A 25,796-nucleotide genomic window follows, 5' to 3' on the forward strand; every position below is an offset into this window, starting at 1 on the left:
AAAGAGGACCAAAAGCACAGGAAGTGTTTGCCCCCAGTGGTGTGAGGTACTGAGGATACATCACACTGCAGCTGCGGGCCATGGAAAATGCTCCTCTTTGGATCTCTTCCCCTGCGGCGTTGGGCCCCTCGTCCCCGCTCCCTTCCTTCCAGGCTCCGGCCTGTGCTTGCTGGCTGACAGCACTTGGGCAGTCAAGGCCCATTTGGGCCCGCTCCTGTCATCAGTGGAGCAGCCAGCCTGCGTCCTTGATCCTGCAGTGACTCGGAGCAGGGCTTGCCCTTACGCACACAAGAAGATGCATTTCTTCCTAATCCCATGACCCACTCTTTGCAGGGGCAAATTCCTGGGCACAAACAGCCTTGTTGCAAGTCCAGTGCCAAAATGTCTGTGGGAAACAGGCAGGCTTTTGCTTTGGAATCAAATGTCTCCCGTTACCCGTGGTTATTTTACATTTATTTGTTGGGGTGGGGTGGGGGACTGGATCAAGCTGCTGAGGCCAACCACTGCCACCCCAGCACCGGGACGAAACCCCCTCCCCCAGTCCATGCCACGAGGGAGAATGGGGGTGATGCTATGGCAGGAAGCATCCAGGCCTGGGAGGCCAGGGGTGGGATGGCCTGTTCCTCTCTGGGGTGCCATACACGGCAAAATGGGGAGCAGACGAGATGGTGCCAGAAGCCCGGTCTGGGGCGGGGGGGGCAGTGGCTGATCCACTCCCCAGCTCCAAGAAGGAAATGAATCTGATTCTGGGAGGGGCAGAGGAGATCGGGCAGCAGGGCCTTTGCTCCCAGAGCTGACCCAGGTCTGTTTTCTGCCTCTCCGGCTTGCCCAGACATGTGATGCAGGAGGGGCTCTGGGATGATATGGAATGTGGCCAGCTGCCTTCAGATGCCCTCCGACAGGTGAAGGTCCAGCGTGACCCCGTCTACGGATTTGGCTTTGTGGCTGGCAGTGAGAGGCCTGTGGTGGTTCGCTCCGTGACACCAGGTAGGCCGGGGGATGTGCTGGGCAGGGAGAGGCAGCCAGGTATCGCCGCAAGGCTGGACTGGGGGAGGTTGTATGTGGGGTCTTACCCAGGGGATACTGCTCGTGTCAGGATTAGGGCCCCACACAGGCACCAGAGAGGGCAGGAGCAAAGCTGTGGGTAGCATGAGGCAGGCAGTGCAAGTGCTCACGGAGCAGGCAGCCGGGCGGCATGCGCAGGGGAGGCGGGACCACCGGTGCCAGACACGTGAGGAACAGATCAAGAGCCACAAGCAAGGCTGTAGCCCCCCCCCCCCCCCGGCATCGGCAACGACTCACTGTCGACGGCCCTTTCTTCGACAGGTGGACCTTCTGAGGATAAGCTTTTGGCAGGAGACCAGATTTTGGCCATTAACGATGAAGATGTGAGTGACGCCCCCAGAGAGAGATTCATAGAGCTTGTGAGGTAAGGAAGGGGGGAGGTAAAATGAAAGGGAGAGGACTGCGTCACCCCACCACCCCTAGCTCAGGCCAGGTTCGTCCCTCTGCTGCCCCCAGATCCCTTCCAGTGTTGCAGAAAGTGCAATGCTACACTCATGCAAAGCCAAGCTCCAGGGGTTAGTCTCCAAGTGACTCTGGGGGGTCTCCTCACACCCCTGCAGGTAAGGGAGGTGCAAGGCCACCCCGAGAGAGAGGGGGAGGGCGGGAGAGAAGCTCTGAGCTGGTCTTCAGCAGGCACAGTAACAGGGGAATGGAAAGCCAGGCTTGGCAGAGACGGTTGGTGCTGTGTGGCCCCCAGACTTTGGGGCCCTTTGGGGGCTGAACCTGTTTCCCATGGTGCCGAGCTCCTTTAGCCATGATGGAGGCAGGAGCCGTGTAGATCGGTCTTGTCTCTTCCTCCTGCAGAGGTGCCAAGCAGGCTGTCATCCTGACTGTGCTGCAGACCCACCAGGTGAGAGCCAAGACTTTGTGGGGGATGCCGGGGGGGGGGGGTGGCTCCATGGCTGTCAAGCGCCATGCCAGTTTCAAGGTTCCAGACGCTAGGGTTGCAGCTACTCGTCTCTTTGTCCCTTATGCTGCCGTTTCTCTTCTCCCCCGATTCCCTTCTTGCTTATTTGCTTACGTCACTGACGGCCACCGCTTTTCCAGGCCTGGAACAGGCAAGCCACTTCCAAAAAGCCCAAGGAAGAGTACAAACAATAAACCAAATGTTTACAGCAGGGGTGGAGCCACTTCTTGCTGTCCAGGGCCATGTTCCGTTGGGGATATTCTGTTGGAGCCCTGATGCCAGTTGCTGCCCGGGCCAGCCCTCCCCCCCTCTCTTTCAGACACATTCACATTCCTTCTACTCCCCCCCCACACACACAGTTTCTCTCTCGCTCACCCTCCTTCTCCCTGCCCAGCATGTTCGTATGTTCTTTTGCTGCCAAGGGAGGGACAGATCACTCTTGCCAGAGGTTTGAACTGATTGCTTCCAGGGGGCTTTTGAAACGAGGCCAGAGTCCACAGGTCGCCCACCCGTTTTGCAGCGAGCCAAAGAATGGACTGGGCCCCAGCGTGGGCATTGCGCCTCTTGTCTCACTGAGGGGGCACAGGCACTGTCCAGCAGATGCCCATGAGGACATGGCACTGCCGAAAGGGCTAGGGGCTTGTGTTCTCCAGGGCCAGAGTGCCCCGAGGCTCTGTTCCATGCCGAGGGCACAGGGAGGGAGTAGCCTGCGCACGGAGGACTGGCTGCCCTTCAGCAGTCTGGACATGCTGCTTGTTCTCTGTTCTACCAATTAATTACCAATTAATTGCGGGGGGGGGGAGGTCCCCCCACCCTGCTGCAGTTAAGCCTTTACTTGATTGATCCACCCTTTAAACATTGCCACATTTGCAGAACTCATTCGAGCTGTTCCGGAGGTTGTGAGGAGCTCTCCCTGCCTCTTTGCCCTCACCTAGGAAATAAAGAGGTCCAAGGGATAATAAAAGGGACCCCAGGGTAAGAGGCTTGTTTATGGGGCCACCAGCAGAGCGGCTGGGAAGGTGCCTTAGTTTCTGGCCCTTAGGAGGAAATTGCAGCGTTGGCCAGAGCCCAGAGGATGGTGCTGGGGCCTTGGCCTGAGTCAGTGGGGAACACGCACAGGGGCATTGGGGAAAGACGAGGGGAGATGCTGCCTGCCTACTTGCAGGGCGGGGAGGCACCGTGCCCTGGAGGAGCGGGCCTGGGACCCACTTGCAGCATCTGCATTCCATGCCACACCAACACGGTGCCTTTGCCCGGCCTGGCGGATGCCGGAGGAGAGCAGGGCGGGCAGGTCAGTGCTCCAGAGCCCAGAGTGGTGGAACAGATTGGACACTCCCGCCACCGGCAACCAAGGCGGCTGTCATTTCTGCTTTGCTGAACTGATCCTGGTGAAAGGGATCTGCGTGAGAATCCCCTGGGCTCCCTCTACGTTTCTTCCTCTCTTGGAAGAGGAGGAGGAGTTGCTGCTGGATTCCCTTCCGTGAAGAAGAGTGAGTGGCTAGCTGGCCGGCCCAAGCAGGCAGATGGATCCCCTCTGCCCTGCTCCCATTGGAGGGCAGCAAGATGAGGCCCCTTGCAGGCATCTGCAGGAAGGGGGCCCATCAGCATGGGAGGAGCAGGGGCACTGGGGGCTGTGGCAGCTGCCCCCTCTCGCCCTTTAGCTCGTTAAAGCTCTAGTGGGGGGGAGCGCTCACTCCAAAACATTTTCTGCTGGACTATGCGCTGAGAAAGCCAGTTTGGGATCCAGAGTGGGTCTTGCAAGTGTTCCTACTTGTGGCTGAGGCTACATTGTGGAATTCTAGCCAGCTGTAGGAGTGACCCCCGCTGTTTGCCAAAGATCTCGCTTGCCCCCCCCCTCCCTCCCAAGAGCCGGGGTTTGAGCTGGTTTTTCCACATCTCCAGCCAGGGGCCAGGCTGGCTCTTCTTGATCCTGTGACCTTCCACGCACGGAGTGCCTGCTCTATCCTGAGCGGTGGCTTCTGCCCTTCTGCTGTCTTGGGCTGTTTCCCCAAAAGGTCTGTGTGGATGGGAGGAAGCTGGCGCTGCATGAGAGCAGGGGGAGCCCCTGCGATGGTGGGGGCTCCTCCAGCTGTTCTTTTCTGGCTGGGGGGCTCAAGGGGCAGGAGGCCCTTGCACTCTGGTGAGAGGCATAGGCAGCCCTTCAGAGCTCTCACCCACGCTTCTGCCTGGCCAGCTGGCCTCCCTCCCTGGCTGCCCACGCTGCTGCCAGATGCTGCCCCCTCAGCCCCCCCCCATGCCCCTTGGATGCTGCCCTTGGCCCTTTTGTGGCATTCAGCCTGGCTCAGGCGCTGCTCTGGACCTGACTCTGTGCTCTCTTTCCAGTCCCCGAAATCCGCCTTCATCAGTGCAGCCAAAAAGGCAAAGCTGCGGTCCAATCCTGTGAAGGTGCGCTTTTCTGAACAGGTCACCATTGGCGAGACCGATCCAGTGAGTTCCCCTTCTGGGGCTTCCTTGCTGTTCCCAAAGGCCCCTCATCCTCCAGCTGTCCTGCTCACCCTGCAGTAGCCCCTCCGTGCCCCCGCCTGCGCAAGACCTTCAGAAGGGAGGGCTGCCCTTTCAGGGTGGGTGGAGGCTGGGGACTGGGTTGGGCCCAGAAAGCACAGCCTAGACTGGTTGGTGGATTGGAGGCAGGGAATCAGTTTTGTTTCTTCTAGTGAGCTCAGAAGGAAGTTGGTGTATAGGAAGGGGAGAGGATCACAAGGTCTGGTCAACAGTTAGGGAGACACATAGTCAGTCCACATATGAGAGTGGAAGAAGAAGGCTTGATTGGGCTCGGCAGGGGATCCAGCCACAGCAACAGACCACCCCGGCAGAGTCAGCCTGGGCAGAGAAGGAGCAGGGCTCCCCGCCAACGGGAGCAGGGCTGGGGCACAGGCTGCCTGCTGTTGGATGCTGGAGGTGGGTCAGAAGGGCCCTGAGGAAACCGGGCGAGGAGCGATCACGCTGTGCCTAGGAGCGTCTTCAGAGGCACTGTGCATCGAGGGAGCTTTGGCTTGCGCCTGTCCCCTGGCTGGTCCGAGGTGTGGGGGGGGGAGGACGTCTCTGAGCAACCAGGTTCGCCGCAGGTCTGTATTCTTCTGGGGTGGCTCCACCACTGGGGGCTGAAGAGATGGAGGGTTCTGGGAGGGGCCCTTGCCTGCCTCATGGATTTGCACCCAGTGCCTGGCTTGTTGCTGTCCTGCGAGAGAGGCGGGCTTCCAGGCGGCATAGACATCAAGGTTTGCATGGCGCAGCTCAGGCTCTGTGACGAGAGGTGCGAATCCGGGGCCAAGACGCCCCACATGTGAGGCCCACAAGGCACTTGCTGCAGATTGCTAAGAGGCTGCCCTCGTTTACAGGCTGGGTTGGAGGTTTTGGCACAATGTGGCATTGTAGCAACCAGTGGGAGATGTGTGGGCAAGTGAAGAGCAGGAAGGGCAAACAGGACTGGCGCTGGGCAGGAAGAATGGGGGAGGCATGCAAGGCCCCATCTTTCCCTTTCTAGCTTTATTTCTGTGTTAGTCTTCTTCCAAAAGACACCAAAAGGAAAAGAAGACCAAGGACAGGTTAGCTGCCTGCCAGAGGTCAGCTGCCAAAGTTCATAGAGGTGTGGAGGCAGCTGCTTTCCTGCAGGGTCACATCCCTTGGAAAGGCAGGCTGTGGCCCGCTGTGGCCATTCACAAGAGAGCAGGCAGGGCAAGATGCCTGGCCAAGCCCCCCCACCCGCTGGAAGGCAGTTGCTCTGCAGGGTCTCCCTCCCCCTCTTGTAACAGCCGAGAGGGGGTGGGGTGGCCATCGGAAGCAGCCCCCCCCGCGTTCTTGCTGTGTCTGGGCAGCCAGTCTCCCTGCAAACCCCTCGCAGGGCTTGTGGCTCAGAGGCGCCCGCGGGCAGGGGGAGTCCTGACACAGCAGCTGCACAGGGTGCTTCTGCCCTCGAGAGGCTTTTGCGGGGAATGGCAGCTGTAATCGTGCAACAGCGCTGTCCCGGTAGCGTTACTTCTCATTGGCTGCGCAAAGCCCTTGTTAAGCAGCAGTGCCAAAGTGAGCCGCGTGGTGCTTTACGCAGGGCCTGTTTTTAAGCGACGTCAGTTGAAGTGATTCTGACTGAAAGCCTGCATGCTGCCTAGAGCATCTCCTTTTCAAAGCCGTCGCTCGCAGGCAGAGGGTCAGGAGATGAGCGAGGAACCGCGGGCGGAGGCTGGAACGGGGCTGGAGCAGCACGGTGGGATGTCCGGTTCCCAGCCCTGGGAGTGGGTGCCCAGAGGGGGGCTGCGCAGTTGTCCCCGTGCACCGCCAGCCTCTGCCAGGGCTGGGCGTGCTCTCTGGCCGATCGGTGTGGACCAGGAGCTCTGAGGCTGCCCTTGTGGGGCCACAGCGTGCTGGGCTGTGAGGAGGAAGGGGGCCGGCTAGGCCCTGTTCCCCCCGAATACGTGGCCAGGTACGCCTGCTGGCACACTGCTGGCCAGCCAGATCAGGGCCCCTCCCTCTGCTGCACAGCTGCTGGCGGTTGGCCGAAGCCTCGAACCCTCGCGGCCCTCTCCTGGGCATCCCGCTTCCAGGGGCAGAACCAGCACAAGGCGACTGACCGGCCCTCTCTCTTTCCCCTCTCCTGCCTCCCCCGCGCCCCCGACCACGCCCCTCTTGGCCGCGCTGGTGCTTCCACTGCCCCTGGACCGGCGGGGCGGCCGTCCCTGCGCGGCGCGTTTCCCAGGACATGCTGAAGAAGGAGGCGCTGCTCCTCATTCCGAACGTGCTGAAGGTTTTCCTCGAGAACGGGCAGATCAAGTCCTTCACCTTTGATGGCCGGACCACTGTCAAGGTAGGGGGCTGCTGAGGAGGGAGGGGCGCGTCCTGGTCTCCCCCTGACCAGCGAGTGCCCTCCCTGCCCCTCTCAGAGCCCTGGAGGTTCCAGCTGGGCAATCATGGGGCTCCCCCGGGGGGGCCCTTTCTTGGGCCAAGCCTGTGCCTGCTTCCCCCAGCGTTGAGAGCTGGCCATGTTTTTCTGACCACGTGGCTGTGCGGCCATTAAATTAAACAGGAGCAGGCTGTCCCCTCTGAGCGGTCCATTTCTGTTTCCACATTGCTTATTAAAACGCGTGGGCCGCCTCTCTCCCACGGGCGGCATGTGCAGTGGCGAACAGCAGATCTGTAAGGCAAAATGGGCACGCCAGCAAGGCAACTGCTTGCTCTCGCAGCACGCTGCGACGGTGCCATCCGCTCCAGCCCGGAGAGGTGCGGTGTGGTTCTCGAGCCTGCAGGTCTGAATAACCGTCCCAGGGAAATATTATTCCCAAGCCCCACCCCCCACCCCCGCTTTGAGTGTGCTCCCGAGGGCATGCCTCTCTCCTCAGTCCCCAGGCCCAGAAGGAGAGGGGGCTGTGATCCCCGGACCATCCTGCACCATGGGGCGTCCTGGGCTTTGGGCCCCAGCCAGCTTCTCGCCCCCCACGAGTGCCTCTGTCCACCTTCCCCCACTCTCTCTCTCTCTCGCTCTCTCTTCCCCCCTGCCAGGACGTGATGATGACACTGCAGGACCGGCTCTCCCTCAGGCACATTGAGCACTTTTCCCTGGTCTTGGAGTACTCGAGCCCTGAGCAGAGCCACAAGTTCCTCCTCCTGCAGGACAAGCAGCCCCTGGCCCACGTAAGCTGATGCCTGGGCGGCCATCCTCTCTCTCTTTGCAGCGGGACTAAGCCTGCAGCAGGTCTGCCGGATTGAACTGGTCTACAGCTGGCTCGGGACTGACTCGACACCGACGGCCCCCTCCTCCTGCCCGGGACTCCGAGAAGGGTTGTGCCGCTCCAGGGCTCCACCCCTCCAGAGGACAGCAGGGCCCCGGGGCCCTTGCGGAGCGGGAGCCAGGGCAGTGCACAGGCTCATAGCAGGCTGGGCAGACTGCGCCAGTCCTGGCTTTAGTTGCTGGGCGAGGTAGAAGGGCAGTGACTGAAGGCCATTTGGTGGCGCAACCCTCGGCCTTTTGCTCCTTGGCAGAAGTCCAGCCAGACACTAGCCCGAGAGTTAGGCAGCAACGTCGGCAGGCCAGGCCGACCCAGGAAGAGGCGGGTGGCTGGGCGGGAGGGGGCTGTTTACCATGAAGGATCTCCCTGTGGTAGACCCAGGGACACAGGGGAGCCTCGGGGTGCAGCCTGGGCATCCGTCTGAAGCTTCCAGGATGGCATGAGCCAGGCAGTTCATTCCCCATCCCACGCCCCAAAACGCACATTGAGTTTGGCCTTGATGATCCAGTGCAACGGGTGGATTCCACGCATGACAGGGGTCATGGTGCACGCTTGGGCGAGCATGGAAAGGCAGTGTGCCTGAAGAGCCCTGCCATGCGCTGGCTGCCTTCTGGTGGATGAGTCCCTCCTGGTTGCAAGAATCACAAGCCCAGTGGGGGTGGGGGGCTGGCTCTGCCCTTGGGGCCTTGAGCAGGGGGAGGGGGCAGAGCTGAGCCAAGCAAAGGAGCTGGAAAAGGCCCCTCCAGAGTGCATCAGGTGTGAAGAGCAGAGCGCGCCTCCTCCTAGGGAGCCCTGTACGGGAGGTCCCCACCCAGGCAGGCACCTTCCAGGTCCTGGGAGGAAGATAGGAATGTGAGGAGCAAGCGCAAACCCCGCCTTCTGAGCTGCTGGCGCTGTGACTGCCCAGCTCCCCAGCAGCCCCCACGTCGGCCCCATCAGAGGGGTGCCTGCCCCGATGGGCCTGACATGGCGCTGGAAAAAGCGGCTCCTGCACCTGCCTCACCCAGCCTCGCCTCACCCAGGCCTGCTTCTCCCCAGGTGGTGCAGAGGACCCACTACCAGGGCATGCGCTGCCTGTTCCGCGTCAGCTTCTTCCCCAAAGACCCTGTGGAGCTGTTGCGGCGGGACCCAGCAGCCTTTGAGTACCTGTACATCCAGGTGAGGGGTGCCGGGCTCCGCAGGAGGACGACAGGCCGGGCCGGCCCAGGCGCCCCGCTGGCGCTGCTCCTGCTGCTGGGCTGGCCCCGTTTCCGCTCGCCTCCCCTCGTGAGGGGAGGCGCTTTGTTGCCGTGGCCGAAGCTGGAGCAGAGCGGCAGCTGTGTCAGGCGGATCTCCGCCAGCGCACGCTTCCCTGCCGTGCAGCATCTGGCCGCGGCAGGGCTGGCCTCACTCAGCGCGCCTGCCCCCTCGGCCCACGACGGCCGAGGTGTCTGGGCTGCAGGGAAGGTGCCACGCAGAGGGCGGCTGGCGGCAGCTCCCACAGCAGCGGGGGCGGCAGCTGCCTGCAGAGCCTTGGCCTGGGCGGGTCTCCCCACAGCAACTCGGCCTGGAAGGGGGGCTCAGCTGAGGCGCTCCTGAGCACAGCCAGCCAGGGGGGTCCTGTCCTATCCTGAGCGCCTTCCCCCCTCCCCCCAGAGCCGCAACGACGTGATCAGAGAGCGATTCGGGATGGAGCCCAAGCCAGAGATGCTGCTGGGCCTGACGGCCCTCCACATTTACATCACTGTCTCTGCCACGCGGCCCAGCCAGAAGGTCTCCCTCAAAAACGTGGAGTGAGTCCCGCCTTTGCTGCCATCTCCAGCTGGGCCGCCCTTGCCTCTGGGCCCTGGGGAGCAGCGGGTGGGGGGGCGGCAGCGCTGCAGCGTTCTCCTTGCAGCGGTGTGCTGGCGGGGCGGATGGTCGGAGGCTCAGCTCCAGGCCCAAGGCTGGCTCAGGAGGGGCCCGGCGAGAGGCATGTGGGTCGCTTAGAGGCAGCCGCTCACCCAGGCAGCCACTGGAGAAGCCCAGTTCAGCTGTGCTGGAGGGCAAGCAGAGCGTGCCGGGCAAACGTTGCACTTGGAGAGGAATCGCTCCATTGGTTCCACTGCAGCAGAGGAGAGAGCTGAGGGGCAGAGACCCTTTGAAAGGCGGCCAAGGAGTCCTCCGGACTGGGAGTGCAAAGTGCATGGCCAGCTGAGCGAATCCGTGCCTTCCCAGTCCAGCCCTGGGGCTCCTTCGCCACAGAGGCAGAGGGTGGGTCTGAGGGCTGCAGCAGCTGCTTCACATCTCTGGGTATGTGTGAACCCCAGATCTGCCACATCCCACCTGCTGACAAGGCATTTCTGTGGACCCAAAGGTCACTCTTTCTCCTCGCTAAGCCCGCTCGCCTGGCTCCTCCTGGCTGTGTTTCTAGGGATATTTTGGCAATGCTTCTCGCTCCCTCTGGTAAGTGGATCTGGGCCGCACCCTGGCCAGGGCCCTGCCTGGAGAGCCCCTCCCTCTGCCTAACTCTCTCCCTTCCTCTCTCTCCCCTCCAACCTTCTGCTTGGGCTTCATCAGCCCATAAATCCTGCCCCACCCACCCCGTTCCTAACCCTCACCTTAACCGCACTTTTTTGGCATTTTTAAAAATAGCATTAGCGGCAAAGAAAATACTCTTAAAAATGAAAATATGCTATCCTGGCATGGATGGCAATGCAGGCCTGAGGGACTTCCCACAGGTGTGCATCACTTCCAGCCTCCCTTGACTGCTGGCTTTTGCTCCTGGAGCATTTCCCAGGTCCTCTTTTCCCCTCTCCAAGTGCTCCGTGCTGCCCTCCCCACTGTCCCAAAGCAGTGGTTCCCCTCTTGTGCCTGCTTTCCTCCTCTGGAGCCCCAGGTGTCCTCTCCATCCCTTGTCAGAGACCGTCTCACTCATCCAGGATGCACGCCGGGGGGGGGGCGGGGGGGCGGCGTTCCGCCTGCTCTACCTTCACTGGCTGTCTTGTCCCTTCTCACGCGCAGGAAGGAGTGGGGGCTGGAGCCCTTTCTGCCTCCCTCACTGCTGCAGGGCATCAAAGATAAGAGCCTGCGGAAGTCTCTCTCCCAGCAGCTGAAGGCCCACCAGAACCAACCTCCGTGCGGCACCAAGGCAAGGGGATGGGATGGGGCGGGGCGGCTGCAGGGCTCAGTCAGAGTGTGAGGCGCAGCAGTAGGCGTCCTCTGCTCAGGAACAGACGTTTAGCCACGAGAGGCATGAATCCCTGCCCAGGGGTGGCTGCCAGAGCAGGGGGATCTGGAGACGTGGGCATTTCAGGCACAGCTGCATGGGCTCAGGAGACCTTTGACCCCAGATTTTGCCAGGATGTCTCATCCAGCTGACCCAGGGGTTTGCCTCCCACAAATTGTGAGGAAATACTTCCCTCCTCTGGAATGCTCTCAAAGGAAGCTGTCCTGAATTGCACACTGGGGTGCTTCCCCCACCTGCCTGTCTGCGGCAGCAGCCTTGTCTGCTTACCTTCTTCTGTGGACAACTTAGTGTCCCTGGAAAGACTGAAGACAGAGGAAGGGATCCAAAGGCACCTGAAAGAGCCTGGGTTTAATCTGTCACAGCTTAAATTTAGAGGCACAACCTAAGATGTCTTGTAACCAGAATATGTTGTAAGAATAAATATTACAACATCAAAGAATGGGAGCTCATATTTTTTCCCTGAGTAGTTTTGTACAGGATATGTTGAGGTAATTTTAGAGTATATTGTGTGAATATTTTTCTTGCCATTTATTTAATGGTAAGCAGAATTTGGACCCCTATTCTGCCATCTCTACATCTAACATTTAGGGACCTTTGTGTATTGGTCATCGGGCCACTCTGGTGGCCTGGAAGTGTCTGTGCCTGCACAATCCACCTGGCTAGCACTTGGTGGAATGGGCCACTTCTTGATGAGAAGTGCCAGACCGCTGCCCCACTGCAGGCCACCTCCTAAAGGCAGCAGAAACCAGCAAAGAGGCTGGAGGTACATCAAAGACGAGTGGATTTATTATGGCAGAAGCTTTTCGGCACCGTGCACCTCATCGAATGTGTCGCGTGTTCCCCTCGTTTGGCAGCTGTAGATACATGTGGCAGAGAGCGGCTTCCCCTTGACCGCAACAGAAGCCGGTGATAACACCATCGTCCCCGCTGCCCCTAGTGGGACAGGAAAGCACGGTGTCCATTCCAGCCCAAATGAATGGAATCTAACTTTTTGAACTGTCCTAGTCCTGCGCTTCCACATGGAGCCTCCCTTTGCAATTCCTCGACTGGAAAAGGGTGACTTTGAGGTCAGCAGCAGAGGGCCCCGGGAGGCTGAAAGGCTGGGGCTGGCCTTCCACGGGCCACCCGTGGTCACAGCCCTCCGCCAGCCCAGCAGCTGCCGCCCCACGCGGGCGAGGGAGCCGGCCCCAGCTGCGCTTGCTGCACTGCAGAGCAGGGGCACCGCTCCTGTCGGGGCGCCTCTTGCCTTGGAACTCCCCAGAAAGCCGAAGGAGGAAGCATGCTGTTGAGGCCACCCCCCTCCTTGCCACACAGGGATGCTTCTGTGTGCCTTGGCACCTCGGGCTCCTGGTGAGAGGAGTGCTGTGTCTCCACAGGTCTCCACAACCCAAGCGAAGCTGCAGTACTTGCGCGTTCTGAACGAGCTGCCGACGTTCGCAGGCGTCCTCTTCAGCACCGTGGGACTGGTACGTGATTCCAGGGAAGGAGACAGGGAGGGGGCAGTATCCTGCTCCTCAGCACAGGGGTTCCAGGCACAAGGTCCCAGCAACCCACAGTAAACATTTCCTGGGGAGACGAGTTGGGCTGTCCCTAGAGGCTGGATTGGGCAGCGGGCAGCCCCCCGCCCCCCTCTCACTTTCACCACTCTGACATGGTTGTGTTCTCCTTCCTCCTCTCACACAGGGTGCCAGTGAGGCCTTCGAGCCCAGCCCTGCCCCCTCCTGCATTTCTGCAGCTGCTCCCTGGGTTCAACCCCCTCCCTCCCTCTCACAAACACACCTGGACATGCCGCGTCATCCCTGCTTCCTCCCCCTCCGCATCTCCAAGATGCTGCTGCTGTTGGCCCTGGGAGGCTCCTGGCCTCAGGGCCCATCCCCCCATCTCCCATCTCCGGCTCTGCCATTCCGCAGCTGTAAGGGTTGGCCACCTGGTTCCCCTCTTCTCACTCCCATCGCCGTCCATGTGAACTCCAGAGAGATTCTTCCTTTTATTGGATTCTTCAGGGTGCACGGCTGGACCGTCTTCAGGCACACTTTTGCAGAGCATATCCAGAGCTGGGCCTGACTAGCATAAGCAGCCCCCACCCCACCCCCTGTCCTGGATTCACAGGGGGGTTTCCGCTGGGCCCCCTCTTGCTTGCCCTCATCTCCATTTGCTCACCCATTCCTCTTCCAAAACCTCTTCCTGTCTGGTCTGGTCAGCAGAGTGCTCCAAACACGAGTGGCCTTGGCTCTTGAGCAGAGGTCTTCGGGCTAGTTTCCTGCTCTGCCCCTCATTTTGTGGCCCCTCCTGCCCTGCCCCGGATGCCAGCTCCGTTTCCCCTCCTCTGAGCGCCTGGGGTGGCATCGCATCCTTGCTTTGCCCACAGCCACTTGCCTGAGTGTTCTCCATGTGCTTTCCCAACAAGTCTTGGCATCTGAGGTGCCATGGCTCAGGGGTGGAGCCCCTGCTTAGCAAGCAGAAGGTCCCGGGTTCGATCCCCAGCAGCATCTCCAGGCTGGTAAAACCCCTGCCTGAAACTCTGGAGAGCCCTTGCTGCCAGTCTGTGTGAACAGTGCTGGCCTAGATGGGCCCGGGGTCTGGCTCGGCGTGCGGCAGCTTCCTGTGCTCCTGCTCTTTGGAACTCGCTGCACGGAGGCCAGGCAGCCTCCAGCACTGTGTTCCTTCTGGTGCCTCCTGAAAGCAGTTCTGTTCCAGGAATCACTCTTTAAATGACCAGCCATGGTTTTCAATGGCATTCTGTTGTTCATATTTTTAATATGGTGTCTTAATCCTTTATCATTTTTACTATTATACCTTTCACATATTCAATGTGAAAGGAGCCGCCGCAAATGCTACAGAGCCGGGATCAAAGCTGCTTGTGAGTGGAGTTTTCGACATGTTCTCCGAGCCACGCGCAAGCGACCTCTCTCCTGTGCAGAAGCATCTCTAGGGCAGCAGCCTTCTGCCCAGTGCATGCCCAGGGCGAAACCCAGCCCGTGGAGCAATGGCGCTGGGCTCCAGGCCAGGCTTAGTGGCAGAGCGGGGAGAGGGGCATGTGAGCCACTGGCCGGCTTCCAGACAGCTTCTGACAAGCCCTCCCCTCTCCATCCCGCCCTCTCTCTGGCTGGCATCCACCCCTGTGCAGGATGAGAAGCAGCCAGCCACCATGCTTCTGGTGGGGCCCCGCCACGGCATCAGCCATGTAATCGACCTGAAGACGAACCTCACCACCGTGCTGTCGGAGTTCAGCAAGGTCAGCAAGATCCAGCTCTTCAGGGAAAATCAGGGCGTGGCGCGGGTGGAAACAAGCATCTTGGATGCCAAGGTAAGTCTGGCTCCTTCCCCTTTTGCTTGCCTCAGGGCAGGGCTGGAGAAGGAGCCATGTGTGTGCTGGGGGAGGGAAAGTCCCTTGGACAGGGGGTGAAAATGTTTTCGATTGCCCAAATGTAGAAATAGGCCAGGAGTACATGGTAGAACATAGCCATCAAATGGGCCAACGTCCCACAGCTAAAGATGCACACACCAGAGGCATCTGGGGAGGGATACCAGGTACAGGTGCTTTTATGCAAATGCTGGAAGCCTCCACACCAAAATGGGAGAGTTGGAGTGCTTGATTTTAAAGGAAAACCTGGGTATAGTGGGCTCTAGAGAAACCTGGTGGAGTCGGGAGAACCAGGGGGATACGGTCATCTCTGGATATAAACTCTACAGGAAGGACAGGGAAGGGCGTACTGGGGGAGGTGTTGCCCTGCACGTCACAGAGGGCATAGTGTCGTGCGGACTAGAGCACCTCAAAGGGGCAGGCTCTTCCACAGAAGCGCTGTGGGTGAGAATACCAGGCTCAAGAACTAATTTAGTGCTACGAACATGCTATCGTCCCCCAGACCAGGATGCTCAGAGTGACCTTGAGATGGAAAACGAACTCAGGGAAGCCTCCAAACAAGGACGTGTTGTAATAATGGGCCACTTCAATCGCCCCCACATTGACTAGATCAATGCGTGTTCCAGCCAGGACAAAGAGGTTACACTTCTCAATGCCCTAAACGATTGTGCCCTAGAACAGCTGGTCATGGAACCGACCAGAGGGGAGGCGACCTTGGATTTACTCCTAAGTGGTGTCACCCAGGACCTAGGATGAGATGTAAATGTTGTTGAACCAACTGGAAACAGTGATCACAGTGCTATTGGATTTAATCATAGAATCATAGAATAGTGCGGTTGGAAGGGGCCTTCAAGGCCATCAAGTCCGCCCAGCTCAATGCAGGAATCCAAGTCAGAGCATCCCTGACAGATGGCTGTCCAGCCTCGCCTTGAATGCCTCCAGTGTGGGAGAGCCCACCACCTCCCCAGGGAATTGGTTCCATTGTCGTATTGCTCTAACAGTCAGGAAGTTTTTCCTGATGTTCAGCCAGAATCTGGCTTCCTGTCACTTGAGCCCATGATTCCGTGTCCTTTACTCTGGGATGGTCGAGAAGAGATCCTGGCCTTCCTGTCTGTGACAATCTTTCAAGTACTTGAAGAGCGCTATCATATCTCCCCTCAGTCTTCTCTTCTCAAGGCTAAACAGGCCCAGTTCTTTGAGTCTCTCTTCATAGGGCTTTGTTTCCAGTCCTCTGATCATCTTTGTTGCCCTCCTCTGAACCCTCTCCAGTTTGTCTGCCTCCTTCTTAAAGTGTGGTGCCCAGAACTGGACACAGTAGTCCAGATGAGGCCTAACCAGTGTTGAGTAGAGGGGAACTAGTACTTCCCGGGATTTGGAAGCGATGCTTCTATTAATGCAGCCCAAAAGAGCATTGGCCTTTTTTGCAGCCACATCACATGGTTGGCTTATATTCAGCTTGTGATTGACAAAAATTCCAAGATCCTTCTCGCTTGTAGTGTTGTTGAACAACGTATAGCCCATCTTGTAACTGTGCATTTGGTTTCTTTTTCCTAGGTGCAGAACTTGGCATTTATCCCTATGAAATGTCATTCTGTTGTTTTCTGCCCAGCGCTTAAATGTCATTCTGTTGTTTTCTGCCCTGCCCAGCTATCAAGATGACTTTGAATTTTGTTTCTGTCTTCCAAAGTATTAGCTATCCCACCCAATTTTGTGTCAACTGCAAATTTTGTCAGCATTCCCTGCACCTCCTCCTCCAAGTCATTAATACAAATGTTGAAGAGCACTGGGCCCAGGATTGAGCCCTGCGGTACCCCACTCATTACCTCTCCCCAGTTTGAGAAGGTCCCATTGATAAGCAGTCTTGGAGTCTCGTTCTGTAGCCAACTGTGGATGCACCGGATCATTGTTTCATCTAGCCCACTTTGAACTAGTTTGCTCATCAGGATATCATGGGGCACTTCGTCGAAAGCTTTGCTGAAGTCAAGGTATATGATGTCTACAGCATTTCCACAGTCCACAAGGGAGGTGACTTGATCAAAAAATGAGATCAGGTTCGTCTGGCAGGACTTGTTCCTGACAAATCCATGTTGGCTTCGAGTAATTACTGCATTGTTTTCAAGGTGCTTCCAGATTACTGCATTGTTTTCAAGGTGCTTTATCATCTGCTCCAGAATTTTCCCAGGGATTGATGTCAGACTGACTGGTCTGTAGTTCCCAGGTTCCTCCTTTTTACCCTTTTTGAAGATAGGGACAACGTTAGCCCTCCTCCAGTCATCTGGCACTTCCCCCGTCCTCCATGATTTCTCAAAGAGAATAGACAGCAGTTCTGAGAGTTCTTCTGCCAGCTCCTTTATTACTCTAGGATGCAGTTCATCTGGCCCTGGAGATTTGAACTCATTCAAAGTAATTAGGTGTTCCTTGACCATATGCCTGTCGATCTCAAGCTGCAATCGTGCCCCTTCAGCCTGTACTTCGCCTTTGCCAGGGGGCTCATAGACCCTCTTTTGGGAGAAGACTGAGCCAAAGTAGGAATTGAGCACCTCTGCCTTTTCTTTGTCCTCTGTTATCGTTTTGCCATCCTTATTTAATAGCTGAACAACCATTTCTTTCCTCTGCCTTTTACTATGCACGTAGCTGAAGAAAGCCTTTTTGTTGTTTTTAGCATCCCTTGCTAGCCTCAAGTCATTCTCAGCTTTAGCCTTCCTGACGCCATCCGTGCAATTCTGTGCTACCTGCCTGTACTCTTCCTTTGTTACTTGGCCTTCTTTCCACTTCCTATATGTATCTTTTGTTTTCAGGTCATCTCGTAGCTTTTTGTGAAGCCACATTGGCTTCTTCTATTGTCTTCCACCTTTTCTTCTTGTTGGAATTGCTTGTGATTGTGCCTTGAGAATGTCCTTTTTTAAAAGCTCCCACCCATCTTGGACTCCTTTTCTCGCTAGCATCGTTTGCCATGGGACCTTACTGTTCATTGTTCTGAGTTTATGAAAATCAGCTTTCCTAAAATCCAGGGTACGCGTTTGACTACACTCAGCTTTTGCTTTCCTTAGAACCAAGAACTCAAGTACAACATGGTCGCTTTCCCCCAGAGTTCCTGTAACTGCTACTTGATCCACTAAGTCATCTCTGTTGGTTAGGATCAAGTGAAGGATAGCCGATCTTCCAGTTCCTTCCTCTACTTTCTGTAGGACGAAGTTATCCACCACACAAGTCAGGAATTTCCTGGAGGGCCTTTTGCAGAATTTGTCTCCCAACAAATATCGGGGAAATTGAGGTCCCCCATTACTACTACATCATGCTTCCTTGAAACATTGGCTATTTGCTTTTCAAAATTTTCATCCTTGTCTTCTCCTGGATTAGGTGGCTGGTAGTAGACTCCAACCATCAGGTTCCTTCTATTCTTTGCTCCATTTATTTTGATCCAGATGCTCTTGATGGGGCTACCAAGCTCATCCTCCTGTAAATTTAATATATATTTAAGTGGAAAATTGCCCAGGAAGTCGAACACAGAGTCACATTTGACTTCAAAAGAGGGCACTTCTCCAAAATGAGGGAACTAGTGAAAAGGAAGTTAAGGGGGGGGGGGGCAAGAGGATTAAATCCCTTCAGAATGCTTGGAGATTACTCAAAACCACAATGATAGAAGCCCAGCTAAAGTGTATACCACAGATTAGGAAAGGTAGCACCAAGTCCAAGAGGTCACTGGCATGGTTAACGAGCAGCGTTAAGGGAGCTATTAGAGGAAAGAGAGCTTCCTTCAGAAAATGGAAGTCTTGCCCAAGTGAGGAAAGCAAGCTTGCACAAAGGTGATGCAAGCAGACAATAAAAAGGTAAAGGTGTCCCCAACCAGTCGTGTCCGACTCTAGGGTGTGGTGCTCATCTCCATTTCTAAGCCGAAGAGCCAGCATTGTCCGAAGACACTTCCGTGGTCATGTGGCTGGCATGACTGAACACCGAGGTGCACGGAGCGCTGTTACCTTTCCCGCCAAAGCAGTATCTATTTATCTACTTGCAATTTCTTGCTTTCGAACTGCTAGGTTGGCAGGAGCTGGGACTGAAGACGGGAGCTCACTCTGTCACGCGGCACTCAGGTCTCGAACTGCTGTCCTGCCGACCTTCCGGTCTGCAGTTCAGCATCTTAACCACTAAGCCACCGCGGCCCCTTAAGCAGACAAAAGGAGATGCAAAAAAGCATTTTGAAGAACAATATCGCTAACAATATTAAGGCCAACAATAAAGAATTCTTTAAATATATCAGAAGCAGAAAACCAGCTAGGGAGGCAGTTGGACCATTGGATGATAATGGAGTTAAAGGACTACTGAGGGAGGACAAGGAGACTGCAGAGAAGCTGAATGAATTTCTTTCATCTGTCTTCACTGCAGAAGATATAGGACAGATACCTGTGCCTGAACTGATGTTTTCAGGAAGGAGTCTGAGGAAGTGAGGCAAATAGTGGCAACAAAAGTTGAAGTTCTCAACCTTACTGATGAATTGAAAGCAAATAAATCACCGAGCCCAGATGGTATCCATCCTAGAGTTCTCAAAGGACTCAAACATGAAATTGCTGATCTAACCAAAATATGCAACATGTCCCAACGATCAATGTCTATACCAGAGGACTGGAAGATGGCCAATGTAAGACCAATTTTCAAAAAGGGATCCAGGGGACATCCAGGAAATTACAGGCCTGTTAGCTTAACGTCTGTTTCGGGTAAATTGGTTGAAGGCATTATTAAAGATAAAATTAGTAAGCATATAGAAGGGCAAGTCAGGCTGAAAAAGGATCAACACGGCTTCTGCCAAGATAAGTCCTGTCTCACTAACCTTTTAGAGTTCTTTGAGAGTGTCAATAAACATATAGACAGGAGTGATCCGGTAGACATTGTTTACTTGGACTTCCAAAAGGCTTTTGACAAAGTCCCTCACCAAAGGCTCCTGAGCAAACTTAGCAGTCATGGAATCAGAGGACAAGCCCTCTTATGACTCAATAACCTGTTAAAGAACAGAAAGCAGAGAGTAGGAATGAGTAGTAAATTCTCCCAATGGAGGGATGTAAATCGTGGGGTCCCACAAGGAACTGTATTGGCACAGGTGCTTTTCAACCTGTTCATAAATCGTCTGGAAATAGGAACAAGCAGCGAAGTGGCCAAGTTTGCAATTGACACCAAATTATTTAGGGAGGTTAAAACAAACAGGGCTTGTGAAGAGCTCCAAAAGGATCTCTCCAAACTGTGAGAATGGGCATCTAAATGGTGAATGAGGTTCAATGTAAGCAAGTGTGAAGTGATGCACATTGGGGCAAAAAATCCCAACTTCAAGTATAGCCCGATGGGATCTGAGCTAGCGGTGATCAACCAGGAAAGAGATCTTGGGGTTGTGGTGGACAGCTCAGTGAAGATGTCAACCCAGTGTGCGGCTGCTGTAAAAAAGGCAAACTCCATGTTAGGCATAGTTAGAAAAGGAATTGAGAATAAAACTTCCAAGATCATACTGCCCCTACACAAATCTATGGTGTAACCACGCTTGGAATTCAGTTCTGGTCACCACACCTAAAAAAAGACACTGTAGAGCTGGAAAAGGTGCAGAAAATTACAGGGGGACCTGCATGAGAGTGAGCAAGAGGCTGAAGGTCAGTCAAGCAGAGGCGATGAAACCCAGGCCTACAACAAGAAGAGAAGAGTAGTAGTAGTGGGAGACACCTTGCTGCATGGGACCGAAACCCAAGTATGTCGTGAAGACCCATGGACTCGCCAGGTATGTTGTCTCCTGGGAGGATGGATTAGAGACGTGACTGAAAGGTTGCCTGCACTCATAAAGCCCACTGACAGGTATCCCTTTCTTCTCATCCATGTGGGAACAAATGATACCATCAAGCAGAGCTACAAAGAGATCACGTCAGACTTTGAAGCTTTGGGAAGGAAAGTCCAGAACTTTGGGGCCCAGATAGTTTTCTCATCCATCCTTCTAGTGGTCAGAAGAGGGATAGAAAGGGAACGAAAAATATTCCGGGTGAATGACTGGCTACGAAGGTGGTGCCGGCACGAGAGATTTGGATTCTGGGACCATGGGCTATACTTCCTGGAAGATGGGCTGTTGGCTAGGGATGGGTTGCACCTCACAAAGGATGGGAAGAATGTGTTTGGCCACAGCATGAAGAACTTCATCAGGAGGGCTTTAAACTGAATCCTACGGGGAAGGGAGATGTAAAGTTGGGGGTAACAATGGACGAAGGCTCATGCACTGCAACGGAGAGAACAGCTCTGATAGCGCCCAATAATAGTCTTCAGACACATGTAGGAAGAAAGCCAGACTATGAAGCACATGGTCTTCGATGTCTCTGTACTAATGCCCAGAGTATGGGAAACAAACAGAACGAACTTGAACTCTTAATACAAGAGGGAAATTATGACTTGATAGGTGTAGCTGATACTTGGTGGGATGAATCTCATGACTGGAATACAGCAATGGAAGGATATAACTTGTTCCAAAAGAACAGGAGGAACAGAAAGGGAGGTGGGGTTGTACTATATGTGAAAAATACATATCTCAGCACAGAAATACAGGAGGATGAGCTCGGTAGCCCCATTGAGAGCATCTGGATCAAAATAAATGGGAGCAAAGAATAAAAGGAACCTGGTGGTTGGAGTCTACTACCGGCCACCCAACCAAGGAGAAGATGAGGATGAAACTTTTGAAAAGCAAATAGCCAATGTTTCAAGGAAGCATGATGTAGTAGTAATGGGGGACTTCAGTTTCCCCGATATTTGTTTGGAGACAAATTCTGCAAAACATGGACCCTCCAGAAAATTCCTGACTTGTGTGACGGATAACCTCCTCCTACAGAAAGTGGAGGAAGGAACTAGAGGATCAGCAATCCTTGACTTGATTTTAATAAACTCAGAACAATTATCAGTGAGGTCCCATGGCAAGTGACTCTAACGAGAAAATAAGTCCAAGATGGGTGGGAGCTTTTAAAAAAGGAAATTCTCAAGGCACAATGACAAACCATTCCAACAAGAAGAAAAGGTGGAAGACAGAAGAAGCCAATGTGGCTTCACAAAAAGCTTAGGGATGACCTGAAAACAAAAAAGGACACATATAGGAAGTGGAAAGAAGGCCAAGTAACAAAGGAAGAGTACAGGCAGGTAGCACAGAATTGCAGGGATGGTGTCAGGAAGGCTAAAGCTGAGAACGAGCTGAGGTTAGCGAGGGATGCTACAAACAACAAAAAGCCTTTCTTCAGCTATGTGCATAGTAAAAGGCAGAGGAAAGAAATGGTGGTTCAGCTATTAAATAAGGATGGCAAAACGATAACAGATGACAAAGAAAAGGCAGAGGTGCTCAATTCTTACTTTGCCTCAGTCTTCTCCCAAAAGAGGGTCTATGAGCCCCCTGGCAAAGGCCAAGTACAGGCTGAAGGGGCAGGATTGCAGCTTGAGATCGATAGGCATATGGTCAAGGAACACCTAATTTGAACTTTGAATGAGTTCAAATCTCCAGGGCCAGATTAACTGCATCCTAAAGTATTAAAGGAACTGGCAGAAGAACTCTCAGAACCGCTGTCTATTCTCTTTGAGAAATCATGGAGGACGGGGGAAGTGCCAGACGACTGGAGGAGGGCTAATGTTGTCCCCGTCTTCAAAAAGGATAAAAAAGAGGAACCTGGGAGCTACAGACCAGTCAGTCTGACATCAATCCCTGGGAAAATTCTGGAGCAGGTGATAAAGCAATCCATCTGTAAGCACTTTGAAAACAAGGCTAGGATCTCTTCTTGATCATCCCAGAGTGCAGGACACGGAATCATGGGCTCAAGTTACAGGAAGCCAGATTCCGGCTGAACATCAGGAGAAACTTCCTGACTGTTAGAGCAATACAACAATGGAACGAATTCAATAGGGAGGTGGTGGGCTCTCCCATACTGGAGGCATTCAAGACGAGGCTGGACAGCCATCTGTCAGGGATGCTCTGACTTGGATTCCTGCATTGAGCAGGGGGTTGGACTCAGTGGCCTTGTAGGCCCCTTCCAACCCTACTCTTCTCTGATTCTATGAAAAGGGCAACTAAACTGATCAAGGGGCTGGAGCATCTCCCCTATGAGAGAAGGTTACAGCAGGAAAAAAGGAGGATAAGGGGAGACATGACTATGAAATTTGCTATCACAGGAGGTAGTGATGGCCACCAATTTGGATGGCTTTAAAAGGGGGTTGGACAGATTGCTAGAGGAAAAGGCTATCGATGGCTACTAGCCTTGATGGCTATGTGCTACTTCCAGTACCAGAGGCAGTGAGCCTATGTACAGCAGTTGTTGTGGAACGGGCGGGAGGGTGCTGTTGCACACATGCCCTGTTTGAGTATTCCCAGCCGACATCTGGTCAGCCACTGTGTGAACAGAACGCTGGACCAGAAGGACCCTTGGTCTGATCCAGCAGGGCTCTTCTGATGTTCTTATGAATGTGGGCATATGTGTTGGTCCCAACCTGCCTCTTTCTTCCATAATGGTGGATGTTAGAGAAGGAGCAGCGGCCGGCCGCTGTCAAAATTGAGTTTGCTGGAAAGGGAAGCAGCTGCATGGGAGCCTTTGCATCTGGGATATGGCTGGAAGCCCAGAACCTCGGCCGAGCAGAGGGAGCAGTGGCCCTCACGGTCCTTGCGCCAAAGAGACAGCAGAGCTGGAATTGCAGGAGAAAGCTGGAACTGGGGGGGGGGGGTGTCAGGTTGCTGGGTTCGCACTCAGATGCTGAAGACAACTGCTGGAGCTCATAAATAGGCTCCAGCCCCGGGAGCACTGGAAGCTTCTCACTCAGGAGCCAGCAGCGAGATCTGGAGGAGCAAGAAGAAATGGGAGGCCAGAGGAAGCCAAGAAGCTCTGTGAACTCTGAGAACCACCCAGGCCTCTCCTGTTTGCAGGCAGCACAGATGCTGCCCCTGCAAGTAAGGGCACAATGTGGTGCCTTAGTCTGGTTGCAAGGCTTTTGGCTGGGAGGGAGGCCCAGGGAGACCGCCGGCCCTGGGGAGGGCCTGCGGACAGGACCATGGAGATGGCTCCCAGCCTCTCTGGTCAGCAGCCTTTAAACATCAACTGGTCCAGGTTCCCCTTCCTTCCCCCCCAGCCCACAAACCTGCCACATTGGCTCCTTTCATCCCCAGAGTGCAAATGAGAGCGAGAATGGAGGGAACAGTCGCTCCATACTTCCAGATTTTAATCTGTGTACTACAATTACTCCATTGTGCTGGGTGCTGCTGTGGCTCTGACTGAACCTGTGGGATGCAACTTCAGTGCTTTTCCTTTCTAAGTTTCAGCCCTTAGGGACTTGTCTTCTGCAACCATCTTTTTTGTTGTTCAGTCGTTCAGTCGTGTCCGACTCTTTGTGACCCCATGGACCATAGCAGGCCAGGCCTTCCTGTCCTGCGCTCTCTCCCGGAGCATGCTCAAGTCCATATTCATTGCATCGGTGATGCTATCTAGCCATCTCATTCTCTGCCATCCCCTTCTCCTTTTGCCTTTAATCTTTCCCAGCATCAGCGTCTTTTCCAGGGAGTTTTCGCATTAGGTGGCCAAAATATTTGAGCTTCAGCTTCAGTATCTGCCCTTCCAATGAGCACTCAGGGTTGATTTCCTTTGGAATTGACTGATTGGACCTCCTTGCAGTCCAGGGGACTCGTAAGAGTCTTCTCCAGCACCACAGTTTGAAAGCGTCCATTCTTCGGCACTCAGCCTTCCTTATAGTCCAGCTCTCACAGCCATACGTTACTACTAGGAAAACCATAGCTTTGATTATACGAACCTTTGTCAGCAAGGTGATGTCTCTGCTTCTTACTATGCTGTCTAGGTTTGCCATAGCTTTCCTCCCAAGGAGCAAGCATCTTTTAATTTCATGGCTACAGTCACCATCTGTGGTGATCTTGGAGCCCAAGAAAATAAAATCTGTCACTGCTTCCATTTCTTCCCCTTCTATATGCCAGGGAGTGATGGGGCCAGATGCCATGATCTTAGTTTTTTTTTATGTTGAGTTTCAAACGAGCTTTTGCACTCTCCTTTTTCACCCTCAACAAAAGGCTCTTGAGATCCTCTTCGCTTTCTGCCATTAGGGTGGTATCGTCTGCGTATCTGAGGTTGTTGATAATTCTCCCGGCAATCTTAATTCCGACCTGTGATTCATCCAACCCAGAGTTTCTCATGATGTACTCTGCATATAAATTAAATAAGCAGGGCGACAATATGCAGCCTTGTCATACTCCTTTCCCAATTTTGAACCAATTGGTTGTTCCATGTCCAGTTCTTACTGTTGCTTCTTGACCCTCGTACAGGTTTCTCAGGAGACAGGTAAGGTGGTCTGGTACTCCCATCTCTTTCAGAATTTCCCACAGTTTGTTGTGATCCACACAATCAAAGGCTTTAGCGTAGTCAATGAAGCAGAAATAGAGGCTTTTCTGGAATTCTCTTGCTTTCTCCGTGATCCAGCAAATGTTGGCGATTTGATCTCTAGTTCCTCTGCCTCTTCGAAACCCAGCTTGTACTTCCGGTAGTTCTCAGTTCACATATTGCTGAAGCCTAGCTTGTAGGATTTTGAGCATCACCTTGCTAGCATGTGAAATGAGCGTGATCGTATGGTAGTTTGAACACTCTTTGGCACTGCCCTTCTTTGGAATTGGAATGTAAACTGACCTTTTCCAGTCTTGTGACCACTGTTGAGTGTTCCAAATTTGTTGGCATATTGATTGCAGCACTTTAACAGCATCATCTTTCAGGATTTTAAATAGCTCAGCTGGAATACTGTCATCTCCGCTAGCTTTGTTGTTAGTAATGCTTCCTAAGGCCCACTTGACTTCACTCTCTAGGATGTCCGGCTCAAGTTCAGTGACCGCACTATCATGGCTATCAGGGACATTCAGATCTTTCCTGTATAGTTCTTCTGTGTATTCTTTCCACCTCTTCCTAATCTCATCTGCTTCTGTGAGGTCCCTGCCTTCTTTGTCCTTTATCATGCCCGTCTTTGCACAAAACGTTCCCTTGAGATCTCCGATTTTCTTGAAAAGATCTCTAGTCTTTCCCATTCTATTGTTTTCCTCGATTTCTTTGCATTGTTCATTTAAGAAGGCCTTCTTGTCTCTCCTTGCTATTCTCTGGAACTCTGCATTCAGTTGGGTATATCTTCCCCTTTCTCCCTTGCTTTTTGCTTCCCTTCTTTCCTCAGCTACTTGTAAAGCCTCATCAGACAGCCACTTTGCTTTCTTGCATTTCTTTTTCTTTGGGATGAATTGAGTTTCTGCCTCCTGAACAACGTTACAGACGTCCGTCCATAGTTCCTCAGGCACTCTGTCTGTCAGGTCTAATCCCTTAAATCTGTTAATCATCTCCACTGTATATTCATAAGGGATATGATTTAGGTCATACCTGAATGGTTTAGTGGTTTTCCCTACGTTCTTCAATTTCAGCTGAAATTTTGCAAGAAGCAGCTCATGATCTGAGCCACAGTCAGCTCCAGGTCTTGTTTTTACTGGCTGTATAGAGC

At 54.2% G+C, this 25,796-nt stretch overlaps 1 protein-coding gene across 2 annotated transcripts in view; it reads left to right on the forward strand.

Annotated features, from left to right (window-relative positions):
* The first annotated feature begins 839 nt into the window (after positions 1 to 839).
* FRMPD3 (FERM and PDZ domain containing 3) overlaps positions 840 to 25,796 on the forward strand; it is a 49,647-nt gene continuing 24,690 nt past the window's right edge. For both annotated transcript variants that reach the window (XM_084813293.1, XM_084813294.1), the window contains exons 1-11: positions 840 to 987; positions 1,327 to 1,429; positions 1,870 to 1,915; positions 4,316 to 4,420; positions 6,684 to 6,791; positions 7,484 to 7,615; positions 8,749 to 8,868; positions 9,346 to 9,482; positions 10,693 to 10,819; positions 12,295 to 12,384; positions 14,046 to 14,225. In XM_084813293.1, the coding sequence (XP_084669419.1) occupies positions 840 to 987; positions 1,327 to 1,429; positions 1,870 to 1,915; positions 4,316 to 4,420; positions 6,684 to 6,791; positions 7,484 to 7,615; positions 8,749 to 8,868; positions 9,346 to 9,482; positions 10,693 to 10,819; positions 12,295 to 12,384; positions 14,046 to 14,225 (1,296 nt within the window). The remainder of the gene's footprint in view (positions 988 to 1,326; positions 1,430 to 1,869; positions 1,916 to 4,315; positions 4,421 to 6,683; positions 6,792 to 7,483; positions 7,616 to 8,748; positions 8,869 to 9,345; positions 9,483 to 10,692; positions 10,820 to 12,294; positions 12,385 to 14,045; positions 14,226 to 25,796) is intronic.

This window comes from Heloderma suspectum, chromosome 9, assembly GCF_057233095.1.
Source record: "Heloderma suspectum isolate Gila_16-S chromosome 9, 16-S_ref, whole genome shotgun sequence".
Taxonomy (NCBI): Eukaryota; Metazoa; Chordata; class Lepidosauria; order Squamata; family Helodermatidae; genus Heloderma; species Heloderma suspectum.